Source organism: Notamacropus eugenii, chromosome 3, assembly GCF_028372415.1.
Source record: "Notamacropus eugenii isolate mMacEug1 chromosome 3, mMacEug1.pri_v2, whole genome shotgun sequence".
NCBI classification, from domain to species: domain Eukaryota; kingdom Metazoa; phylum Chordata; class Mammalia; order Diprotodontia; family Macropodidae; genus Notamacropus; species Notamacropus eugenii.
The window spans coordinates 105,768,425-105,793,478 of record NC_092874.1 but is presented as its reverse complement, the minus strand read 5'-3'; the positions used below and the strand labels follow the sequence as shown (position 1 = coordinate 105,793,478).

At 44.2% G+C, this 25,054-nt stretch overlaps 1 protein-coding gene across 1 annotated transcript; it reads right to left on the bottom strand.

The window, feature by feature from the left end:
• Nucleotides 1–93: 93 nt before the first annotated feature.
• On the bottom strand, nt 94–20,796 carry LOC140533135 (transient receptor potential cation channel subfamily V member 6-like). Its single transcript, XM_072652508.1, has 15 exons — nt 20,495–20,796; nt 7,619–7,716; nt 7,294–7,416; nt 6,580–6,717; nt 5,947–6,045; nt 5,641–5,816; nt 5,200–5,346; nt 4,878–5,090; nt 4,149–4,235; nt 3,930–4,006; nt 3,428–3,593; nt 3,105–3,171; nt 2,289–2,557; nt 1,281–1,387; nt 94–911 (listed from the first exon to the last, which is right to left on the bottom strand). The coding sequence occupies exons 1-15, from the start codon at nt 20,620–20,622 to the stop codon at nt 626–628; spliced, it is 2,181 nt and encodes a 726-aa protein (XP_072508609.1). The 5' UTR covers nt 20,623–20,796; the 3' UTR covers nt 94–625.
• Nucleotides 20,797–25,054: the final 4,258 nt, after the last annotated feature.

Below are 25,054 nucleotides of genomic sequence, written 5' to 3'. Positions count from 1 at the left end.
ATGAGGTCTCATATAAGTAGGAAACTAGGAGACCCTAGGAGGAAGATTAAAGAGACTAGAAATATTTTTGGAGAAAGACTAACATGGAAGGCATTTTAGAAATTAGGGCGCCGACTTTATTGGAAGGAGTGATGCCTTAGCAGGGTAGGTGTCTGTGTACCAGCCATAACACCCAAGTCTTTCTTGTTTTCCTTGTTCACTCAGTTGTAGGATCTCCACTTCTCATGAGCCCCTATTCTCATCTCCTACAATTACCCAGCTCAGCAAGGGAAAGCCCATCCCTGGTAAGGGATGAGGGGTACCTGAGAAGGGTGGGGAGAGGATGCTCGGTAGAACATCCTTAAAGTGCTTTGTTCTGGCAGTGTATTCAGCTGCTCGACCTTGAGGAAAGGGAAAGTTTGCCACAGTGACAGGACCTTAGGGGGTTTGGGGGTAGTGAAGGGAAGGAATGGACATATACTGTTTAATTCACCAGTAGCCCAGTGGGGCCTGGATAAGTTGGAATCTGGCTCCTTCTAAAGAGCATTCTCTCTGGCTCAATCCAATCTCCCTCAAAGGGACAAAGAACATGGCCTCTTCATTCCCCTTGAGCAAAGGGAAGTCTTTGAGTTCCTGTGGAAGAGCTTCAGACTTGATATACCATCCCTTCCTCCTCTTCTAGGCCCCTATTGATCTCCCCCCTTAAATTTACCCCCAGGGTCCCCCGTCGAAGCCTCTCCCAGTTGGCACTACTTCGAGTGGTATTTCGGGAAATGGATGGGGTAGGTGTTGCCAGTCTGTGATGGCCACAGTCGGGGGTCAAGTCCAGTTTGCTCAGTGTGTCTTTGTCTAAATCATCAGTTCCCGAAGGATTGAAGGCCTGGGCATATCGATGTATTCGTTGTCGACTTGGGTCTTGTCGGTCCTCCACTCTGTGGAGAAGATGGAAGACATGAATGGTTTGAATCATACACTTATTGGTCAGTGGCCCTCCCTTAAGGGTGCCAGAATTAAGCACATAGTTTATTGTCTATGGAAAAGAAGTAGACTCTACGATTTAGACCCTCAAAAGAAGGAGAGAAGAAAGAAAAGCCCTATTTCTCAGACAAAAACCAAGAATGAAAAAACCCTACTCTTAGCAGTATCCTCAACCATTTTTGTGGGGGTAGAGGGAATGGCTTACTAAATAGATTCTTTTTTAGGAAATTCTGTTATCTAAGATCTTAACCCTCTATAAACCGAAGGAGCTGGGTAGAGAGAAGAGACACACTAGGAGGACATGCTCACACACTCCAACTCACCTAAGAAACCAGCGGTCCCCTAGTCCATACTCTCGACCACAGATTCCAGATCGAGGCCAGAGGCATCTGGGCAGTTTTCGCTCCAGCATCACTGTGGTGGCAACAACCTGGGGTGGGGATAGAGGAGAGGATTAGTGTCAACAGTGTGGAGAGGAGTGCCATTCTTAAAATAATGGGTAGAAAACAAGAAATAGAGAGAACAGTAGGTGGAAATAAGCAACATTTTAAGTGCAGTAAGGAGAAAGTGAGCATCATTCATGTCCATAAGAACTCACCATCACCAAATTCCATTCCATCCCAATCTGAGATCCAGATAGGAATTTTAGAATACCACCCAGATATTATTTCTAATACCTGGACAACATAGTGCTAATACATACCCACAACAACTCTTTCAGTTAGTTAAGGAAAGTGTTTGTTTTTAACCCCTATTCTATCAAAGAGGACATCAGGGGGAAAGGTAACAAAGGACTTTCCTAAGGTCATAGAGACAGAACTCTAACTCAAGTCTTTTATTAGGAATCCTCTGCTTCTGCAAATAGGTGCAGAAGAGAGAACGCTATTCTTGGAATCCACAAGACCTGTGGTTCAAAGTCTAGCTCTTCTATTTACTAGCTGTATGGCCTTGGGCAAGGTCTCCAGACCTCTGTTTGCTCATCTCTTAAATTAGCTTTTAAGGCCCTAAATCAGCTCTAAATCTATAAGCCTAAGACCAGCTGACTTCCAAGGTCCCTTCCAGTTCTATGGTCCCAATCTTCTGTCCAGGAAAACCCTCTAAAGGGGATGGGTAAGAAGGAGATAGAAGGGGCTTTCCTGGGAAGTCATGTCACTTATTGCTGAGAGCGATCTGCTTTCTTCCCTTTATCCCAAGAGATAAGAAGTGACCATGGTCTGATACTGTACCCAATGTCTTGGAGGTTAGGATTCAGTTGGGATATCTTGCAGGTATCTTAAAACAAGAGTCCAGATAGGGGAGGACAGACACACATCTTCTACCAAGGAGCTCACCTGAGCCCTCCAGAGCTCATCTCTCTCATGGGCCACTCGCCAGTGGGTGTCCCCCATCATAGCAATGAGCAGGTTGAGCATGAGCAGCGTGGCAATGATAGCAAAGGCAGCATATGTGATGCTGTACATGAAGGGCAGGTCTACATCATAGTTGGCAGGACCATCGATGATTGTGAGGAACAGTTCGAAGGTGCTGAACAATGCCATAGGGTAGTCAAAGAAGTGGCCCAGATCATCTGGGTCTTCTGTCTGGAAGATGATATAGAACGCTGCTCCGCCCAGGAGGAGGAGACAACTATATTCAAGCAACCATCAGCCAACTTCCTTGGTGACCCTTGCCAGTCATATTTTCAAGCTTTAGACTTTTAACTCTTTATCTCTGACAATATTCACTGTCCATAAAACGGTTCATCTTGAAGACCCTCCCCAATTTCCCTATTCTTCCTCATCTCCCTGTGAACCTCATTCTTACTCCAATCTTTCTAACCTTTTGGTACCTAACTGATCTCATTTGTGTTCTGCTACCTTCCTAACTCTCATGATCTTGGCATCCAAAACCCTGCTCTCCTCACTGAGTTGAACTTCTTGAATTCTACAAATTCCAATTGCATCCATCTTTCCCATTACCTCATTCTTACTCAAAATTATCTTGATTCTATTATTGCCTATTATCTCTAATCCTTGGAGTCTCTCTCTCTCTCTCTCTCTCTCTCTCTCTCTCTCTCTCTCTCTCTCTCTCTCTCTCTCTCTCTCTCTGTCTCTCTCTCTCTCTCTCTCTCCCCTTTTCCCAGCCCCTGTCCTGGGGAAAGATATTACCAGAAGCAAATCCCAGGATGACCACAGCCATCAGCCAGCAGAAACGCAATAGATCCCCAAAAATCATCTGCAGGGGGCAGAGAGGAGAAGGGAAGGATGAGGCAATTTCTCCTCCCTTAATTGTCCCTGAGTAGCTACCCCTTCCCTCCAATAACACAATGGCTCAGCCCCCAATCTATCATCTGCATGAACCTCTAGTTTATATCATATATGCTAAATACGAACCTCCCAAATTGCTCAGCCCCCTTCTCTGACATGACCAAATGTGATGGAGGGGCAGGGAGATGCTGTCCATAACAGAAATTAGAGGGAGGAACACTGACCTTCTGGATCATGATGGTGAAGGGGCCCAGCATCTGAAATCCTCTGGCGAAGTACATAACATTGCACCAGCCAAGCACCAGGGCAAAAGACATAGGCACCACCTCCCCAGACGTGCTGGTGAGCCGCATCACCATCGTCACTAGCACCATGCAGGCATAGGTGATGCTTGGATAAGAGGAGGGAGCAAAAACATAGGGCACATGTAAAGGGATGGCGGGTATCCCAGGCCTCAACTGCAATTTGTGTGTGACTTCCACTGGTCACATATACTCAAACACACACAATCCTATACATAATATACATATATTCAAATTCAGGCACCTGTATTGCATCAATACAGACATATAGATTCTCTGGAGATGGGGCTTCTAGAACTGGGGGTTAGCTGAAGCCTTTTAAAGCACATTGCTGGGAGAGAAGGATAGGTAAAGAAGAGGAAGCTGAGATTCGGGTGCTCAAGATATTCCAATGGAACTAGGACATGGGTAAGAGGTGACTTACATGATAGCATGAAAAGGCCCTCCAAGAATAGTTTGTCCAAAGTACCGAGCAACCCCAACCCTGAAGATGTCTGGGATCTGAGTGTGTGAATCAAGAGAAGAAACAGAAAACAGGAATAAAGGAGATACAAATGATTTAGTACTGTTAATAGGAGACTAGCTCCAAACAACCCTCCCCATCCAATCTCTGGGCCTGAGGTGTCTCTTGTCCATATCTCACCTCAAGAAGTAGGATGGCCACAGCTCCGATGACAGAAACCAGCTCCCCAACCATTCGAATATTGTCCTCCTGGGTCACGTAAGACTCCTACTGGGAAAAATAGAAGTTCAAGGTATGGAACATGGGGTGTGTATGCATGTATGTGTTGTACGTATGTACATACATATCGAATATCAGAATTAGAAGGGTCTTTGTACTCTAACATATAGTCCAATTTATGTCTGCATAAAAATCCTGTCTATAACAATCCCCAACAAATGCTTGACCAGTGTAACTGAAGACCTTTAGGAGTGGGGAACCTTTTTACCCATTCTACTTTGGAAGAGTTCTAATTGCTAATAAGTCAAATAAGTCTCTCTCCAACTCAGTCCTATTGTTCTTAATCTTGTCCTCTGGGTCCAAGCAGAATGAGTTCATGTCGGTACATTCTTGGGACATCTCCCAGACCTTGAGGAGTTTCTTAGTGTCTATCCTACAGTATCTACTTTTCCATGCTGGGTTTGGCTCAATTTTTTAAAAATTTTATTTATTGAATGGTATTCCATGGAGTATGCATATATGTACCTTAGAAATTGTGTATACATTTGTTATACAAGTTATCCATTTGTTATACAAGCTTGTTCACGTATGCAAAAATATAAGCACATATAACCCATGAATGCCTTATCTGGGGGAAGAAAGGGCAAGTGAAGCATCATCCTATGATTTTCTGCTGTCAGAAGCAATCACCTGCAGTAGCTTCTGTTGGAGAAAAGTAATGTCCCGCAGGCTAGTGCGATTGCTGCTCCGAGGCTTGAGGGGACGGTAGACACAGCACATGGTGAAGCAGATCATGTAGAGAACATAGATGGCACCCAGCACACAAAAGTATGGTCTCCCAAACCTTCGCCACTTGAGGCTCACCAGCTCCTTCACAGGGGTCAGGTCTAGGATCTGACGAGCCTAGAAGAAAGAGAATGGAGAATAGGGTGTGTGCACTGATACATGTACTCTTTCTCTCTGCTCATCCCCTTTTTCCCTTCCCCTCCTCCTTTCTGGACTAAACCTATACCTCTCTCTTCTTGGTTGTGACAATGAGTTCAAGCAATGATTGCTCATCTCCACAGGAGTCAATCTCTGTGAGGTCATAGAGAGTGGAAGTCAATGGTCCATATGTCCACTGGATATGCTTCCTCTTTTGCAGCAAGTGCTGGAATATCTAAAGGGCAGGAGACAAGAGTTATCAGAGTCCAAGGACTCCTGAAGAACGTCCTGTCCATCTTTGACATCCCCAGATTGGCCATAACTTCCCAAACTTCAAGATGTGCCCAAAAGGAATGGAATAGATAAGAGGGTGGTCAACAGGAAACAGAAGAGGAATGACCTGAAGTAGAAATTTACATTTAGGCTGACAAATGAAATCTACTACTTCTCTTGATATGTGGCAAGGAGTTGTTCTTGCCCTCATGGACAAAGGTTTGAGGCCCTACTTTTGAGGGCAAGCATCTCTTACCACAGTGTTCCCCTCGACACCAGCCAGCTTGAAGGGAGTGAGGCCTTGGTGGTTAGGGATGAGGTCTAGAGACTTCATGTGACCACTCCGCTCATCATAAGCTAGTAACACATTATACATCTGGCAGGCGAATGTTTTGTTGGGTTGGTATACTAGGATGTGAAGCACTGTATTTCCTGGAGAGAACATATGATGTGGGGGGTGGCTTGAAGGTCATTGACTACTTATTAATCCCAGTTGTGTTTCAGTTGTGTCCCAGTTCTAACACAGCCTTCTAAATCCCCCCACTTCTATGCCAACTCTTACCCAAGGAGTCCTGGGCCCGGACGTCAGCTCCAAATTCTATAAGTAGCTGAAGAATCTCTTCATTGCCCACACAGGCAGCAAAGGACAAAGGGTACTCTCCTGGAGGGAAGAAGGGGGTCATCACAATAAACGTACAGGACAGAAGTGGCCAGAGGCATCTAACTGCTTTGTTTCCTTGATTAAACCTTGAAAAGTAGGGACCCTCTCTGTCCCATCAGATGAGGAGCTTCAAGAAGGAGAAACTGTCTCCTTCCTTTGTGCACATGAGGTTCAGGGCTCTTTGTAGGAATTGTATAGAAATCAGGGCAGTGACTGGCTGACAGTGGGAGAGCAGAATTGGTGGAAGGGAGTAAGGGAAATGAAATCACATAAAAGAAAAATGGAAAGATCAGTTTGTAGGCAGAGAGAGTACAGAGAAAAGAAGGGGTTCTTCTGAAGAATCTGTGCGGTCTGCAGAGACCAACCCAAGGTTTGACCTCCCCCAAGCAAATGTAATTGACCTAACTCATAGCTTCTTTCCTTCCCAGTCTCTGTACCCTTCTCCTTTCTCCTTGTCTAAGTCCTCTCCATTACCCTACCTGCCCACCCCCCTGCCCTATTGGCCTCCTTCACCACCCTAGTTCTTGTACTCACCAAAGTAGATGAGGCTGCGAGGGTTCTGTCGAAAGGCCATCCCAGTGGCTCGGGCAGAGACACTGGCACCGCAGGTGAGGAGAGTTCTCACCAAGTTCACATTCTGGTTCACTATCGCTATGTGGAGTGCTGTCTGGCCTGGATCCCCCCAAAGAGATCACTTCAGATATGGGAACTGACCTCCACGTTACCTTCCAAGATGAGGAACATTGTCCCAAGGGACCCAGAAGGAAAATCTTTTCCTGAGACATCCCCCTCCTCCTGAACTTCTGCCTGGACCTCTAAATCTTAGCAAGGAAGGCATAGGGAAGAGGGGAAGCAAAGGAAAACCAGGGAGCCTCAGGCCTTAATATATTAGGGAAAGAAAATTAGCTAACATCCCCCCCAAAGTCTCTAAGCAGCCTAACCTAGTCCCCTCCCTAGCCCATTTTCTTTCCCTCTCCCTAGTCCTCTCCCCAGCCCTTGGCTCTTCAGAGGAACACAACTAGGAGAGAAAGCATCTTCACTACTGAGTAAGGGCAGAGGAAGGAAGAACAAAGTTTAGGGACTTCGAAGGGAGATCATTGGGTTTGAAGGAAAGGGGAAGCATGGTTATGGTTAGCAGGAGGCTCCATAGCCCTAGCTCTGGCCCCTTGGGCCATCCCATGCCTAGGAAGGCATACCTTCTCCTTTCTTCCTCCCTCCCCCCCCGCCATTTACATCATGCCTTCTCACCTTCATACAGCTCAGAAGTCATATGTTCAGTCACCAGATCAGGTGCAACTTCTATCAGCAACTTGGCTGCCTCAAAACTGTCATAGAGGGCGGCAACATGTAGTGCTGTCTCCCCAAGGGCCCCTGAGGTTGGAGAAGGAAAGCAGGGCCATAAATACCTCTCATGGCCTCTATAGTAGCACGCAGGATTGTAGCCTATAGGCCTCTACAGTAGCACATAGGATTGGGGTTAATGAGTCAGGAGAGCCAAGGAAGTCAGGGAGAAAGGGTTGTCCTAGGGGGTAGGGGCAGGTGAGGCTTCAGTGAAGGGCACCAAATTCCTCACCTCTTTGGTGAACATCACAGACTTCATACTTGAGAAGCTTGGTCAGTGCTCGAATATCATTCTCCTTGGCAGCTAAGAGCAGCGGAGACTCCCAGATCCTATAGGAGGGGACATTTAGGAAGATGGAAGCAAGACTTGAGTATAGGGAAAAAGAAAGAGGAAGTCTGTAAGGAGATATGTATGCCCAACCCTACTCCCCTACACCTATATGCATCCCAGCTGTCCCGGGATCATTCAGTAAGAGAAGAGGGCAATTTTCAATTAATCCTTATCCCATTTCATTAGCCATTTATCCAGTGAGTCAATACATTCAACTCTACCTACTCACTTGTCTGATAGTCTTTAGACCCTATGCCTTCAAACAGCTTAAAACTAAAAGGTAGAGGGATTACTCCAAATCTGTATTCATCCAGGTCTCCCCTCTGCCTCATTAGGTAGCCAAGACTACCATATAGAAGCCACTAGGCAGCATGGTAAATAGAGCTCTGGAGCCACCATCAGAAAGATCTGAATTCAAATTTGACCTCAGTCATTTACCAACTGCATAACCCTAGGCAACACACTTAACCTCAAAATAGGGATAATAATAGTATTTACCTCCTAGGGTTGTTGTGAGGATCAGACGAGATATTTGTAAAGTGCTTTGCAGACCTTAAAGAGCTATATAAATGTTAGCTATTATGATAATGATGATGATGATTTGGGGATGATTAGAGATGTACAATGAGGGGCAGTGAAGTGGCGCAGTGGATACCGTGCTAGGCCTGAAGTCAGGAAGACTTTTTTTCTTGAGTTCAAATCTGGCCTCAGACACTAACTCATTATGTGACACTGGGCAAGTCACTTAACCCTCTTTGCCTCAGTTTCCTCATCTGTAAAATGAGCTGGAGAAGGAAATGGCAGACCACTTCAGCATTTTTGCCAAGAAAACACCAAATGGGGTCACAAAGAGTCAGACATGACTGAAGCAACCAAACAAAAACTGCAAGGAGTAGACGGTATCTTATGTGTGTTCCTAGGCACTAGCTAGCCATATATTTAGGTTGGGTAAAACTCTTAAGGACATGATTTCCTAGCTCCAGCCCCCTGGGCCTTCATGTTTGCTTTCCTCTTCAACCACTGCTCCTTCAAGTGCTCTTCCCGGGGGCCAGGATAGAGTGTGGTAAAGTGGGAAGGAAAGAGAAGCATTGAGTAAGGAGGAGGAGAGAGAAGAGGATTATACGACCACAAATTGAGAGTTGGAATGGGTGTCAGAGGTCAACTAACCCAGATGCGTCAAACATGCTTCACCAAACATGCTGTGCACAGGACTGCCAGAATCTGATGAAAATGTCACTGGGAAATGTTGAACCAAATAAATAAAAATGTCATAGAACATGGGTAATGTTCTAATGTCAATCTGCTTCCACAGGGATCCTTATGTACCCTGGGTACCCGGTTTAGTAACCCTGTATCTATTTGAGTCTGACACCACTGATACAATGCAAGGGCATCATTTTACAGATGTGAAAACTGAGTCCTGGGAAGATCATTTTGCCTCTCATCACAACAGATAGAAAATAGCAGAACTGAGGATGGAGCCCAGCTCCCCCAGCTCCACACCCAGCGTTTTTTTTCCATCTTGCCTCCTCTGGTATCACTTATTTCCATAACCAGCCTTGACCTCATGGTCTGCTATTTTAATCTTTCACTAATTACCACCTTAGAATGCCATGTGAATCTTCATCTCTAGGTACTCTCCACCACACAATTTCTGTTTCTGCTTCAGGGCTACAGTTAAGAGAAAGTCATGAACTCAATCTGGTTTCAACCTTTAGAAATTTTTGCTGTGTCCCCTCAGCTGGCCCCCTGCCTTCCAGAAAGTGTTCAATTCTAGCCTTACCCACCACCACACAAACAGATCCTAAGATTTTCTTCTCTTGGTCTTTCCCCAATTGTTCTTGCCGCTCCCCAGCCTTATAGAAGATAAGCTCATGGCAGCTAGGTAGCTCACAGGTCGCATAGGTGAGCACTGGGCCTGAAGTAACCCTGGGCAAGTCACTTCACAGCCATTTGACTCAGTTTCCTCAAATGTAAAGTAGTGATAATAATAGCACCTGCCTCACAAGTTTGTTGTAACTTTTTTTTTTTGATAAAAAGAACTTAGTGGTATCTGGCATACTACTGTACTGTAGAAATATTTATTCCCTTGCACATTTAAATTATTTTAGAGGTAGCTGGGTTGCATAGTGGATAGAGCAATGGAACTGATATTAGGAAGAACTGAATTTGAATTCAGACTCAGACATTTACTAGCTCTGTGACTCGGGGCAAGCCACTTCACCTGTGTTTGCCTCAGTTTCCTCATCTGCAAAATGGTGTAATAATAGTTCGTACTTCACTCAAAGGGTCATTATGAGGATCAAACGAGATGATATTTGTAAAGCATCAGGACATATTAGGCTTTTAAAAATGCTTATTCCTTTACGAATCTCAAAATTTTTCAGTAACATTCCTCAAATTTCAATATCATCATCTGTTCTTTCTTTCTTTCCTCTGATCAGAGAAGGAAGAAGGCACAGCATACATAGCAATCTTCATGAGGTGATAGCCTCAGAAATATGGCCTTCTACCTCTTTGCCCTTCCTGCTACTAAGTCATCAGCAAAACACGCTTAGGAATTGCATCTTCAATACAATAAATATTATTTCACTGTAGAAATGAAGATGTATATGGGCAATAATATGGTCAGTCTGACTGAAGCAGCAGGTCACCCTAAAGGGCAGGACATGGTGGTGGGGAGGGCAGGGTTTGCCAGGAAGGGCAGATCACCATCATCATCTTAGGCACCATAACCCCTCTGACTCTAAAGGACACGCTCGTGCCTCCTGAGGACACTGAGGATGTTTCCAGTCCAGCCATTGTGGTCATCATGAAAGGTATTAGTCATTAGGGGAGGCAGCTTCCACCCTCACCAGCAACACATCTTGACCAACTGCCACCAACAAGCATATCGGCATGGAAGTCATGTAAGTGGAGAAGCACCACCATTCCTGCATCTAGCCCTTCCCTTGTGGTTTTCATCCAGGGAGGCCATTCCTGGGGAGAAAGAGGCCAACCTTCCCCATCACCCACTGACCAGTTACTACTACATACACAAGGTAGACCAGCCAGCCTGGCTGTGGCAGTGGAGTTCACTGGCAAGGGGGGGGTGGTAACTGGGAGGGGACAACATTGCCAGGCAGGTTGGACCACCATGACTAGAAACAACCAACTTGACCCCCATCTCTCTTTAGGTCCTAATAAGGATGTCCTAGGAGCCTTGGGAATAGCAATGTTTTCAGTCCAGTGCCCTCAGACATCATTCTAGGAGAATGAATGAATTCTCCACAAGAGAATTCTTTGCACAGGCAGCCCTTGTGGTGATATAGCCTGGCAATTATTGCTATACAGACTACAGGCACCCTTCCTGAACACTCAGAAAAGAAAGCTCTTTTCACCAAGATCTTTGGACCTGTGAAACAGCTCAGCATCAGAAACTGGTAGGATTTTATCACTGAAAATGGCATTAAAGAGAAGCATTAACATTTACTTTGTTTTGCTGCTGGACCCTGAGAACTGAACTGAGAATCAGGGGACTCTTCCATCTGACAGCTGAAACCTCATACATCTATCTATCTATCTATCTATCTATCTATCTATCTATCTATCTATCTATAGATTATATATAGAGAGATAGATATAGATATATCTCACATATATATACACACACATATATATCACATATATATACACATACATATATATACATAATACATATATATAGTCTCCCCCATAAGTATTCTATTTCCATGAGAGCAAAGACTGTCTTAATTTCCTATTTGTATCCCCAATGATTACCACAGTACTTTCCACATACTAAGCTCTTAATAGTTGCTTTATTCATTAATTATTCATTCAATAACTCTATTTAGGTCATCAGTTACAGATATACAAATTAGATTCACATCCTGCTTTGTACTCATTAGTGGGTACTTCCTACTGTGCTCCCAAAATCTAGATGCCTCTGTCTAGCCCTCTCTTCCTCATCCTTAGGATATCCTATTTTGTGTCCAAAGCTCACTTTTCCATTTCCAGAAAAGGCTGTGGACTCAACTGAGTTCTAATCTGTGTCTCTTGGTTCAGGGTAAACTTCCTTCTCCTAGGTAATACTAAAATCTATGTCCTTGATTCCTGTTTTTCTTATAAACTAAAACTTTCTCTTTTCTCCTGATTATTTTCCTTCTAGTTTTCCTCTATTTTTCTCTCTCCTGAGCAATTTGGTCTTTTCTAGAGGAGTCCAAAAATATATTGATAACTTATTCACAGACAATTATTCCCATAGGTAGACAAGGGTTCTCCTAGTTTAGTGTCATGTAAAGTGGCACCTACTTCAATATAAACAGTACTGGTTATGGAGTCAGAGGGCCTGGGTTCACACCTTCAGTATTCACTACTTGTATGGTCTTGGACTAGTCAATTAACCTCCCTGGGCCTCAGTTTTCCCAACTGTAAAAGGAGAAGATTGGACTATTGGCCTTTGAGGTTCCTTCCATCTCTAGATCTATGACCCTTGTCCTAAATTAGAGTCTCACTATGGTATGGAGAAAGGGGAGTGGTTTTGAGTTCTTGAAACTGACATTAGTAGAACAATGGGCCTACAAAAACAGAAAAACCAGTTATAGTCTATATAAATATTTCATTGTATCTAAAATCAGGTCTGAAATCTATCACATTTCCCTCCTTCTGCTTTCTGGGGATGGACATCAGCAGACTACCATCTGCCATGGCACGATCCACTCCCATCTGAACATAGCTGCCCCTCAAGCTCATCCTTGAGTTTACTCAGCCAGGCTCCTTTCCCCACATTTCTCTCCCTTATTTCTCCTCCTCCTTACTTCCTCCCAAGGGAGCGTATAGTATAAAGAAAGTATCATCGGACAGAAAGAGCCAAGAAAGATCTTAGAGGTCATTTAGCCTAATCTCCTTATTTTACAGTTGAGGAAACTCATCTGTGAGGAGGCAAAGTAAACTGGCAATTAGTAGCAGATCTTGGACTAAAAATGCAGGTCTCCTATCTGCTAGCTAATGTCCTTCTATTCTGTCCTGCTAGTCAGACACCACAAAAGCATGTGCTGTACCCGGATACCCAAAGTCTCTGGTCACTCCTGTCATCTCTCTCCAGGTCCTCTCCAGTTTCTCTATTTTAGGGCATATGAGGCCCTTCCCAGTTCTCAAGCATTTTCCCATATTACCTGTGGGGAAGGGAGGAAAAGTTGGGAAAGAGCACTCAGCTAAAAGGACCTATAGCTTGGGGTGAATCACTGAACTTTTAGTATTGAAAGGGGGTTAATGATGCCTAGTCCAACCTCTTACTCCCTCCCTGACCGGTGGTCTAGCCTCTGTTCAAACATATCCGGTGACAAGGAAGTCACTACCTCTCAAGGCAGTCTATTCCACTATTAGACAGATCTAACTTGTTAAAGCTGCTTTATCCTGACATGTGATTTGCCTCCCCTTCATACACTTCACTCTGAAGCTGTACAGGATAAATCTAATTCCTTTTCTAAATGACATTCTTTAAAATATCTGAAGATTGTGATCAAATGCCCCCCATTGCAAAATCACCTTCTTTCTTTTCCTCAAGTTATACATCCATAATTCCTAATTCTTTGAAATGTGTTGGAGTAATGTAGCTTATGACTGCCTTCATGATGCTTGAGAGAGAGGAGTATTTTGTCATTTTGTATTTGTATCCCCAGTACCTAGTACCTAATGGGTACTGAATCAATGCTTGTAGACTGGTTAATCATTCCATGTGTTTTCAAATACCATCATTTTCCTGATCCCCTTTCCCTTAATAATTTGTCCTATGTGCCTTTTAAAGTACCCCCCCACAAACAGAACATAATATTCCAGATGCAGTCTGACCTGGGCAGAGCACAATGAAGTGCTCTTGTTCTGGGCACTATAGCTCTATTAAGAGGGCCTACAATTGCAGTCACTGTTTTTTGGCAGCCTTATAACATGGTTGACTCACACCGAGCTGGTTAGAAGTTGATAGAGTTCTTGTGTAAGACCAGAGTTTCGATGGGGAGTGGGATAAGAAGGAGTGAAAGGAAGTGAGATTGAAAATGTGGAATTTGGGAGCTTTAAAAGGTTAGAACTGGGGGGAGGGGGCAGTGTTATGGGAAAAACAACCTTCTTGGATGTGGTGTAACTCTCTAAGGTTATGGATGAAATGAGTTCAATGGATGAAAGGTAAGAAAAACACAGGGGGTAAGTATAATAATAATAGTATTAGAGGTTTCTAAATTTTATTCTGCACTTCACCCCTGCTCCTCCTTGAATGGCTGCATCTTGTTTCAGGAGACAACAGATTCTCAAGACAGAGTATCTCTTTGCCCCTTCATGATTCATCTTCCAGTTGCCTTGTAGGATATAAGGGAAGGGGTAGTATCCAATGAAAAAATGTATAAAGTGGTTGCTGTTTTTTAAAGAAGAATACCAGGGTAGATTCAAAAATGGTATTAGATGTTCCTAAATTTTATTCTCCACTTTGCCCTAAGTTTCTCTGAATGATTAAGTATTGCCTATATCTCTCTTCCACTGCCTTGAAGGATTGAGGGGAAGGGGTACTATCACAGGAGATAAAATGTGTAAAGTGATTACCGCTCTTAAAGACATTATACATTACTGACAGTGAAGTTAAGTGAAATTTCTCCCCTGGGAGGCAGAACCAGCAAGATTTCAAATCGGCCAATAGCTGAATCCATTTAGTCTCTGACTGGTAAATCTGAAACTCCCCAAAAGAAGACAATTTAGGATGGCAAAACTAAGTTCCCTTCAGTGACCCAGTAAACAGCCTCACTGGGGCTGTAGATGGCAAGGCTACTTGGATTTTGAAACCTATCACATTCCACAAAAGTCTCATGGATAAAAGAAATGCAGAGGTCAAAAAATTGAACTGGCCTTTGGGATGAGCTCATCTTAGGATGCAGTGTAGTACAGTAGAAAGAGGACAGGCTTCATAATCAGAGGACCTGGATTCCAGTTCCAACTCTGACATTTATTGCCTGTTTGACCATAGGCAAGTCACTTAACCTGTTGTTCCTCAGCTTCCTCATCCCTAAAATGAGGGTGTTGACTACATGACTTCTGGTAGCCTTTACAGATAGACATCTAAGATCCTGTGTACAAAGCCCCCCCCCCCCCCCGCCCCCATCTCTCTGGAGCCTGTAGAATCTTAATATTGGGGCACTAGATGCCTTTTCTAAAAAATTATTCTTGCCCCACTGGACTTCATTCACGTTCTCCAAAGCCCAGTTAAACTCGAGCCAACGAACACCAAATATTTATTAAACACCTATATCTAAATTCATTATGCCTAAGTTCGAGGGATACAGAAAGCCTACCCATATTTACCCATTCCCCCTTGGGGAACTTCTTAGAAACTAATAAGGGATGAGACTTATCCTTATTATCTCTATGATGATAGTAAATAAAGCACCTTTATAGAATGCCTTCAGTGACTTCCTTTAAAAGAACCTGTGTAATCTGTGGGGCAAATGTTACTAACATCACTTTACAGACAAGGAAACGAAGCCTTAGACAGATTGAGTGACTTTCCCAGGTCATACAACAAGGAAGTAACCCAAGCCAGAACACAAACTCAGGTATTCTGGCTTTTAAAAGCAGGACACTTTCCACCATATTATGACGGGTAAGCTATAGAATGTGTTCTTCAGCCCGTTCCTGGCCCTAATTAAACACCTTTGTCTCTATTTCCTCCTTCCAAGAAATGGGGATTTCATCTCCCATAAAATTGAGTAATCTTACTATATTACTTCACATCTTCCAGTCAAATCCAGGGGCCCTGTCCCCTAGCCCCATGTGGCTAGGTATAACCTGGCACGTGAACATCTGTGCCCTCTTCCCTTTGCTCCACTTTGCCCTTTTTCATCTTGGGTCTTAGGAAAGTGTGACGCTGAGTGCCATTGTACCCAGCAGGGTACTGTGTTTAGTCTGTTGCTGGGAGACTGAAGACAGGGCAGAATATAAACCCCATCAAGTGGGCCCAGGTAAAAAGGACTTGCACTGTTGGGGGGTGGGAGTGGGAAGGGCATATATAGACCTTTAGCTCATGGTTTAGGTAGAGAACATCACACCATAAGAAGGAGCCTCCACATAAGGACTGAGATTATTATCAATAAATAGTATGTATTATATTATATATGTTAGAATTAAAATTATTAATAAGTAACTTCATAATTATGTAGAACAGTTTAATTGTGTGAGGATCAACTATGATTGACTTAGCTCTTCCCAGCAATACAACGACTCAAGACAATTCCAAAAGATTCATGGCAGAAAATGCCATCCACATCCAAAGAACTATGGAGTCTGAATGAAGATTGAAATATACTATTTTCACTTTTTTTGTTTTTCATGTTTTTTTCTTTTTGTTCGGTTTCTTCTTTCACAACTTATGTTTCCATGGTTGCACACGTACAGCCTATCTCAGATTGTTTGCCATCTTGGGGTGGGCAGAGGGAGGGAACAATTTTTTAAAATGAATGTTGAAGAATATCTTTACATTTAATCGGAAAAAAATACAACTTACTAAAAACAAAATTAGCACTTTGTCAAGTTTCTTATTCATTATCTCATTTGGTACTCATGATAGCTCTCTAAGGTTGGTAAGGGAAATGTTATTCACCTCATTTTAAAGATAAGGAAACTGACGTCTAGAAAGATAAGCCTAAGGTCCCAGGGTGAGTTCATTTACAGGTAGTCCAAGCCAACATCATCATTTTACAGATAAGAAAACTGAGGCCCAGAATGGTTCAGTGATTTGTCCAGTGTCCCTAGTGGCAGACTTCAAGGAAGAGCTAGAGTTAGGACCCAGCTTTGGGCTACTTTTAGCAATTCACCCTACTCTTACAGCTTTTAGTCTCACCTGACTGAGAGCTTTTTGCTGTTTGTCCTTGAGTTAGGGGCAGGGAGAGGTGATGGGGCCAGAGTACCATCAACTTCAGCTTCCTGTCCTCAGAAATTAAGAAAAAAAAACAAAACTAAGAGCCATACGTAAACAGCTTTTCCAGGACTCTAGCCTCTGGGATGGCATTCTGGGCCTCAGTTCATTCTCCCAGGGCATTGAGACACTGTACACATAAATCAAATGCATCTTCCTCTGGGTTGGGTGAGAACAACACACTGGGAATCACAGAACACCCTCTGTGGGTTTAAACTAAGGGTGGGGAACCTTCAGCCTCAAAGCAGGTTCCCTACCCTGGTTAACATACACATGCAAAAACATTGATGAACCCTGGCCCTCCTCCAACCCCATTACTAGGCCATCAACATAGTGGAGTTAAAGTACTGGATTGAAGTGAAACTAATCCATTAGGAAAAGGAAATACCTAATCCAAGAGAAGGTAGTAATTTCAGGTGGGGGGGGAGGGATGGGAGAATCTTCAGATAATCTCTCATGTCCCTTGCTCTAAATCATAGGTCTTATGGATCGTTAGATGGGACAGTGAGGCTCAGAGAGGTGAAGAGATTTGTTTAAGTGACCCAGACAGTGAATTGAACCTGTACAAACATGCCATTAAGTGTAGATGTCATTTCCCTGCTCAGGAGAGGTTTCACATCCATTCTCTTTGTTTCTAACTGTTTCAGTTTGTGCCTTAATAAAAGACCCAGAAGGAGGGAAGGGCCAGGAAAAATGGCGAAGCTCAAATTGAATTCCACTAGACTGAAGGTAGCTGATAGACCCAGAGAGTCAGTCTTGGAGGGCCCCTTACTTTAGAGATCCCCTATATATCCAGGAGACAGGAGGTATACAGCACAAAGAATATTGATTCAGAGGTCCTGGGGTCATATCCCACCTTTGGTGATTGATTATTCCCTATGAGACCTTGCACAAATCACAACTCCCCTGGTCTCAGTTCCCTCATCTGTAAAATGAAACGATTGGATTAAATGACCTTGGAGGTCCCTTCTGGCTCTGAATTTATGATACTATGAACATAGGGCTTAATGATAAGAAAGGAACTATTTGGAAGATTAGGAAGAACTTAAATGAAATAAAATGAAGCCTTTCCTACTCTGCTGGAGGTTTTCCCCACTTTGGACCTGTCTAGGAGACCCTACCTCCTAGCTTCCAGTCCTAGATCCTGGGATCTGGTTTCATAGGATCTCCCTAGAGCAGAGGTGGAGAATCTTCAGTCTTAAGGCCACATGTGGCCTTCTAGGTCCTTGGGTGCAACCTTTTGACTGAATCCAAGTTTTACAGAACAAATCCTTTTATTAAGGGGATTTGTTCTGTGAAGTTTGGACTCCATTAAAGGGCCAAACTTGAGGACCTAGAGGGCCACATGAGGCCTGGAGGTCACAGGTTCCCCACCCCTGCAGGAACAGAGATAACATATATGAAAGATACAATAGCATATGTAGAAAAAACTGTGTAACAACCACAAAACATTATGGTTAACTATACTGAAATAATAAGTAGTCTTCCTTTATTTTCATAGATGGAGAAGCCCACCCTTCCAGGCATATAGATGTCCCATGGCATACTCCCTCTAACGGAGAGGGTAAGGTTTTGGGTACTAAGTGGAAAGACAACAAGAGGGGAAATAGAAAAGGAGAGGGAGGGCTGAGGTAGGTGTTCAGGTTGAGGAAAAGAGTGTCCCAGACGGGATAAAGCTGTGGTATCAGAAGTTTCACCTACTACTCTCCTCCCCAGGGCTCACAAAGGTCACTCAGCAGGTAATGTGATTTTTGAGAGAAATGGAGGCAGAGAAAGATCCAGCGAGTGTCACTTCCCCAAAGTGTCCTGACCAAGCCAGAATGGAATTGTAGAGGGAAGTCAAAGGTAATAGGTTATAGCCTCCAGTTCTGGTCCTACACCCTCCTTTCATACCTACACAAAGACTCAGGAAACTAAGGTTCCCTCACTCTAAGCCCATGGGTCTTTCCGCTCCCATTATTGAGGCGGGGAGGGGGTCACACACCAGTGGAACTAGTGATTGCCTGTTCCTCAACAAAAACATCCCTGTGTCAACTCAAGATCTCATCACCAAAACATGTTCTCCCCCACCCACCCTCCTAGGCCCAGGGGGAGAGATCTGGGTGGAGTGAGGTGAGAGAACTACAGCTAAAAAAGGAAGTTAAACCCACCATATCCCAGTATCTGGAGATCAGCTAGGAAGAAGGTGATTCTGCCTCAATTCCCCAGTCTCCTTCCTGGCCATGACAAGTTTGGAACTGAAGAGACATCCTGAGTCTGGGGGTGGGGTGAGGAGTGCCAAGTATTTCTATTATGAATAGAAACATTATATTCCTTCGTAGGGGCCTGGGGAAGTCCCTATCAAGTAGGGAACCTGAATAACTCCTATTGCCTGGCCGGGAAGGAGCTCAGGGTGTAGGAAGGAGGTAGTACGTCATTTGAAAGGCCACTTCTTTTAGGGGTCCAACAACGCCCCCCCCATACACACACACACAGATACACACACCAACACAAACACAAGGAGAACCACTCCTCTCCTTTCCTTCCAGAGCAGGGAGTCCCAGATGTCCCCAGAGGAGGGTAGGGGGTGGAAACAATGGTGGGAAAGCCTCAGGAATCAGCCTAAGGATCAAAGCTAACTGAAGGCAGACTCCTGACTGCCAGAAATTCTATCTGGGAGTATAAAGAATATAAAGAGAGCTGAGAAGAATAATAGCTTACAACTAGGAAGTGATTTCATATTAATTTTTTTTCATTTGTTCTCAACAATCCCTAGAGTTAGGGTACTGAAAATATTTTTCCCATTTTATAAATAAGGAAATAGAGACTCAGGGACATAAAGTGAATCACCCTTGGTCACACAACCAGTAAATAGAAAGGACTTGCTTGGATCTAGGTCTTCTGAACACAAGTCAATTTGATTTCCAGTTCAACAATATTTTTTTTTTTCTAAAACACCTAATAGGTGCAAGGATACATGCACCCAAAGCAGCTTGGTTTCTGCCCTCAAAAAGCTGACTACGGTGATAGATCAGGGTCCTTTCCACCATTCAATTCAATTCAATAAATATTTATTTAGCACCTACTATGTGTCCGTCACGGCGTCAAGCAGTACGGATACAAATGGAGGGAAACGATCATCCCTGACCTTAAGGAGTTTACAATTTAACAAGAAAAAACAAAACAAAACATGCAAACAAATCTATACAAAGCAAACTGTATACAGGATAAATAGGACATAATTAAAAGAAGGAAAAATTTGAATTAAGTTTGAATGAAGAGGGGTCAGAGAAGGCTGTGGAAGGTGGGATTTTAGTTGGGACTTAAAGGAAGCGTAGGAGGTCAGGCGGAGGAGGGAGAGAGTTCCAGGAATGGGGGACAGTCCGCTACTCTTGCCCTCAAGGACACCTGGGAACCTTGGCCATCTAATATGACCTGAGGCTGGGGCTGCGCTATCCATCCCAACACCCCCTCCCTCCAACGAGAGGATCCAGTTCCTCCAGAGCAAAATGTTCCTAATCAGCTGTCGGAGTAGACGCCTCTAGGATGCAGTCCAAGCCTATCCAATGCGCGGGGTGGTTTCTACCCAGCTTGGAACTCCAAGTGCATTGAGAATAACTTTTAGGTAAACTTTAGAGTCTCCTTCCCGCCTCCTCAAAAATAAATGCTCCTTGAAATGAACTGAATTGAATGTAGATGTTCAAGGCTGACTGCATAGAAAGAACATCAGAGTTTTGGAATTCCCTTTCACAAAAGAGCATCTAGAGGATGGCGGAGAGAGGCAGGTGAGCCAGAGACCAGCATGGTGGTGGTGGGGGGACCCACGGGCTCCGAGCGACACCTACCTCTTCTGCTGCAACAGGTTCAACTCATCCAAGCGCCTGTCCCACGATTCCCGTCCCTGGAGGTATTGGCAGATCTTGCCCCACAGGCTGGGGAGCAGCCCTAGCTCCTTGGGCAGGGGCACCCCCATGGGGTGCAGGGCTGCCACCCCGAGGGCCTGGGCCTGGGACCCGGACCGGGGCCAGATCTGGGCAGGAATCAGTCTTGGGGCCACATCGCAGCCACCGAGGGCGAGCCCGCCCCCGCTCTCGCTCTGCAGAGGTCCCGTCTCTGGTCCGGGGTTCCGCCTCCCCCGATCCAAAACACCCTTCCCCCGCTCCGCCGTAGGATTTCACCCCCCCTCGCCCCCCGGAGCTCTCACCAACTGCTGGGGCCGAGCCACGAGAGGGCTTTGGGATTGTTACACTTGGCAGGAGTTGAGGCTCGGGCTCGGACTCGGCTTTGTCAGAAGCTCCCAGCCAGCGGGAAGCAGGGCGGACACACCCTCCCTCCTTCCAAATTACCTGAGATTTAAAGAGACAGGCTGCTGGAGGCCCGCCCTCCTGCAGCTGGTCCCTGGGGCTTGCGCAAGCTCCCTCCCCACCTGGGTCTTTCTCCCTACCCCCAGGTAGGCCCCTAAAGAACTGAGATTCTGTGAATCTAGGGGAACCTTCCCTAGGACTTGGGGCCACCCGAAGATCTGGATAGATCAGAAGCTATCCAGATAGGGCAGAAGCTCCAGGCATTGAAGGGGTCAGGTAGCGTCAAGGGTGATGCCACATGGAAGGGAAGAGAGTATGGGGACCTAGTGATCCAGAGCCCCCAGAAGCAATCACTTCTCCTAAATCAAGAATCGGCTGTCCTCCTCTCTCTGCAGGTGCCATTTTTGACTCTTTTCTCACTTTCTTCACCTTCTCAATGTCTGGAAGAAAAGAGGCTTCCTACCTTATAATCAATGGGATCAGGCACTCTGAAGATCATAAAGTCCGGAGATTTCTAGCGGGAAGGGGATATTAGAGACCAACCTGTCTTCCCCCTTCCTCCACGTCATTTTACAGATGAGGAAACACAAGTCCAGATGAAGAAAAAAAATTGCTTCTCTAAGGTCACACAGTGGGTAAATAGCATATGTAAAATTCAAACTCAGGTCCTCTTACACCAATCCAGTCCTTTTTTTTTTCTCTCCTAGCCCTCATAGAATCCTGAATGTTGAGCTCAAAGGGATATAGGATCATCTGGTCCAATTTCCTCATTTTATAGATGAGGAAACTGAGGGCAGAGAGGGTAAGAAATTTGCTCAAGGTCTCGTAGTTAGTATCCAAGAGAGAATTAGAACCAGGTCCTAATTCCTGAGGCAGTATTTTTACGGCTGTGTTACACTGCTGCTTCTCAAACCTTTCTTTTCATTCTCTCCTGTCTATTGAAGTATTTCTTTAATATATTTTTATGTTTATAATACAATATATCATATATAATATACTTTAATAATTTAATAGTAATGTGATAAAATAAAAAGAACACTCAGACTGGAGTCAGAGGATTTGGGGCTAAATTCTACCTCTGATTCTTACTATCTATGTAACACTTAACCTCCCTGGATTTCAGTTTCCTCATTAATAAAAATGACATCTTTGGACTAGGCATCTTCGGAAGTCCTTTCCAGTTTTGAACTTATGATCTTATGAGAGCTAGGAGATGAGTGTTTTGTTGTGGAAAGAGACATGGATTTGGAATGAGAGGAGTTGTGTTTGAATTTTAATTCTGCTACTTTACTACCTATGAGATGTTAGTCACAAATAACTTTCTTTTTCTAAGCTAGTTTCCTCATCTATAAAATGAAAGAGTTGGGGTTTTGCTGTTGTTCAATAGTTTTTTCAGTCACCTATAACTTTTCATGACCCTATTTGGGGTTTACTTGGCAAAGATACTGAAATGGTTTGCCATCTCCTCCAGCTTATTTTACAGATGAAGAAACTGAGGCAATTGATCTTAAGAGACTTAACCAGGGTCACACAGTTAGTTGGGTTAGAAGAACTCTAACATCCCTCCCAGCTCTAAATCTGTGATATGTTATACATCTGTTCTATTTTATAAGTGAGGACACTGAGACCAGGAGACCCAAAGGTATTTGTTCAAGATCACCCAGCTGATTAGTGATGGTTGTGTTTGTATGTAAATACACAAAAATGTTATTAAGAAAGAGCTATACTGGGCCTCTTCTCTCATACTGTCTTTGTCTTTATTTGTTCAGTATGTCCTTAATGAATAAAAAGCATTTATTAAATCTTTGAACTAAATTGAAGTGTTCTTTCTGGTCAGTTTCACTCTCAGAGATCAGGGAGAGTGGACAATTTTGGCTAAAAGAAAAAGAGAACAAGGAGTGGTAGAGTCCATAGCGGAGGTCTGGATGCCATGTTTGATATAGATCCCAGGGGACAGCATTCAGCACTAATGGGACCAACCCAGGATTAAAAGCCACTTCTCTTCCTGCTGTTGGGCTCAAGGCCAGGGCCAGATACCCTGAGCAAATAATATACCCTAATTAAGAGAGGAGGGGCCATCACCCTCACCCCACCCCCTAAGGTCAGGGGGTTCAGGAAGAGGGGGTGGAGCTTAAGGTCAAACCTTGAACTCAGGACCTTTGTGCCCATTACTCTGGTGCTAGGCCCACCACCTGACCCACAAAATACCTTCTGTCTTCCCGAATAAGAGACCCCCAAATAAGACTTCAGACAAGGGTGGGGGAAAAAGACAATGAGATATTTGATTTGGGAATGGAGAAATAGCCACCCTCCTTACTTCTTCTGCTGAGTTTATTCCCTCTCTGGACATTGTTGCCCTCTGTGTGAGGACAAAAGGCAAATGTTAACATTTCACTTTTTTCTTCTTATCATCATTTGCCTTTATTGATGACAATTGCCCTCATGCAAGTCACTTTGGGGGAGGGTCTCTCATTACCCTCTGTGGTGCAGACACCACTTGAGAAGAATCTGTGTGGTTTAGGGCCTAGGTAAGATTTAACTCTAAATGGAAACTGGGGTCTGTTGGAAAAGAACGATGAGGGCTGGAGCAGGATCGCGGGCTCCATAGCCTCAGGGAATGTCCAGCTGGTGTTTGTTCAAACCAGTTCTTCCTGCCCCTGGCTTGCCCATCTGACCTCTGGCCTGCCAGGACTAAAGTTGAGGGGGCCCCCCCAGGGGGAAGAGCGGAAGATGCACCCTACCTCTGAAGATTACTTTTCAACAAGGAGCTAAAAACAGAAAGAAATGATATGAGTTCCTACCTAAATATATCTCTTTGTGTGTTTTTACTCTATTATCTTGATGTAAGCGTAAATAGTACCAAAATCCAGTCTTGATTGTCCAGTATTTGAGATGTCTGGCCTAGGTAGACTTTGTCTAGCTCTTTGTGCTCTGTTTCTAAGTTTCTTTTTCTGTCTTTGGTTCTTTCTGTTTTTTCTTCTGTGTCCCTATCCTTCTTCCTCTGTCCTCCTTCAGTCTCTGTAACTGTATATGTGATTTACCGTTTTTGTCTCTGGGTTTCTATCTCTTGATCTTATCCCTTTCTGTTTCAGTTCTCTGAGTTCAGCACCCTCCATCTCCATCTTTCTCCTCTCAGCCCTTCCTCTACTACCCAACTGCTTCCCATACACAAAACTACTGCTGATTCTGTATTGGAAGACATCAAGTAACCCCCAGGTCAGTTGATATGGGCAGTCATGAGCAGCCCATGACTGGGATGACCAGAAGTCTGTGAGGATGGAGGAGGCACCAGGGAGAGGGAAGACAGACTAAGCCAGTGCTCACTCAGCTTGGAGTTTGCTCCAGTCAGTGGGTTCACTGGCCCCAGTACAAACTCATAAAGCCTGCAAGGAGTAGGAGTGACAGGTCAACAGGTGTACAAATATACATAATCACAAACACACAGTCATATACGCACATAGTTTTCACTCATCAAGAATACCTCCTCATTGCTTCAAAACACCGTCACTCTTCTTTTTGTACCCTTAGACAGTTGATCCTTTCTCCTACCCTGTACCTTATCTTCAGTTGAATGGAAGACCATTTTCAGGTCCTACCTCCTACATTCTAATTCTCAATCCCTTCCCCCACCTCCATCTCTTGCTCCCCTTCTAAACCCTGAAAACTTGGCTCTGGAGTTCAGGGTGGGGCAGGGCTAGGGAAGAGGGAAACATTTCAAGTTTGAGATAAATTCAGCTTTCCTTGGGGAAGAAAAAAACACCACAACAACAATTGAATGAGAGCCTTGAAAAAGGTGGATGAAATTAGGGAAGAAAAGGTAATATTAGTGCCTAGGTCATTAACTTCTAAGAAGCAGGTATGAATTTACTTAGGATTCACTAAATATTAGAATACATCAGTATTTCATAGTAATTATGTGACCAATAAAAAGGTTGATCCATATTCAGTATCCTTTCTTTCCAATGTCCTAAACCTTGAGCATTCACTCACATACCAAATCCAGTGTTATCTAGTCCCTTATATTTGAATTGAACTCAACCACCCCCCACAATATCCTGCCTTACTTACAGAGTACACCTCTAACCCTCTCTGTGATTCTTA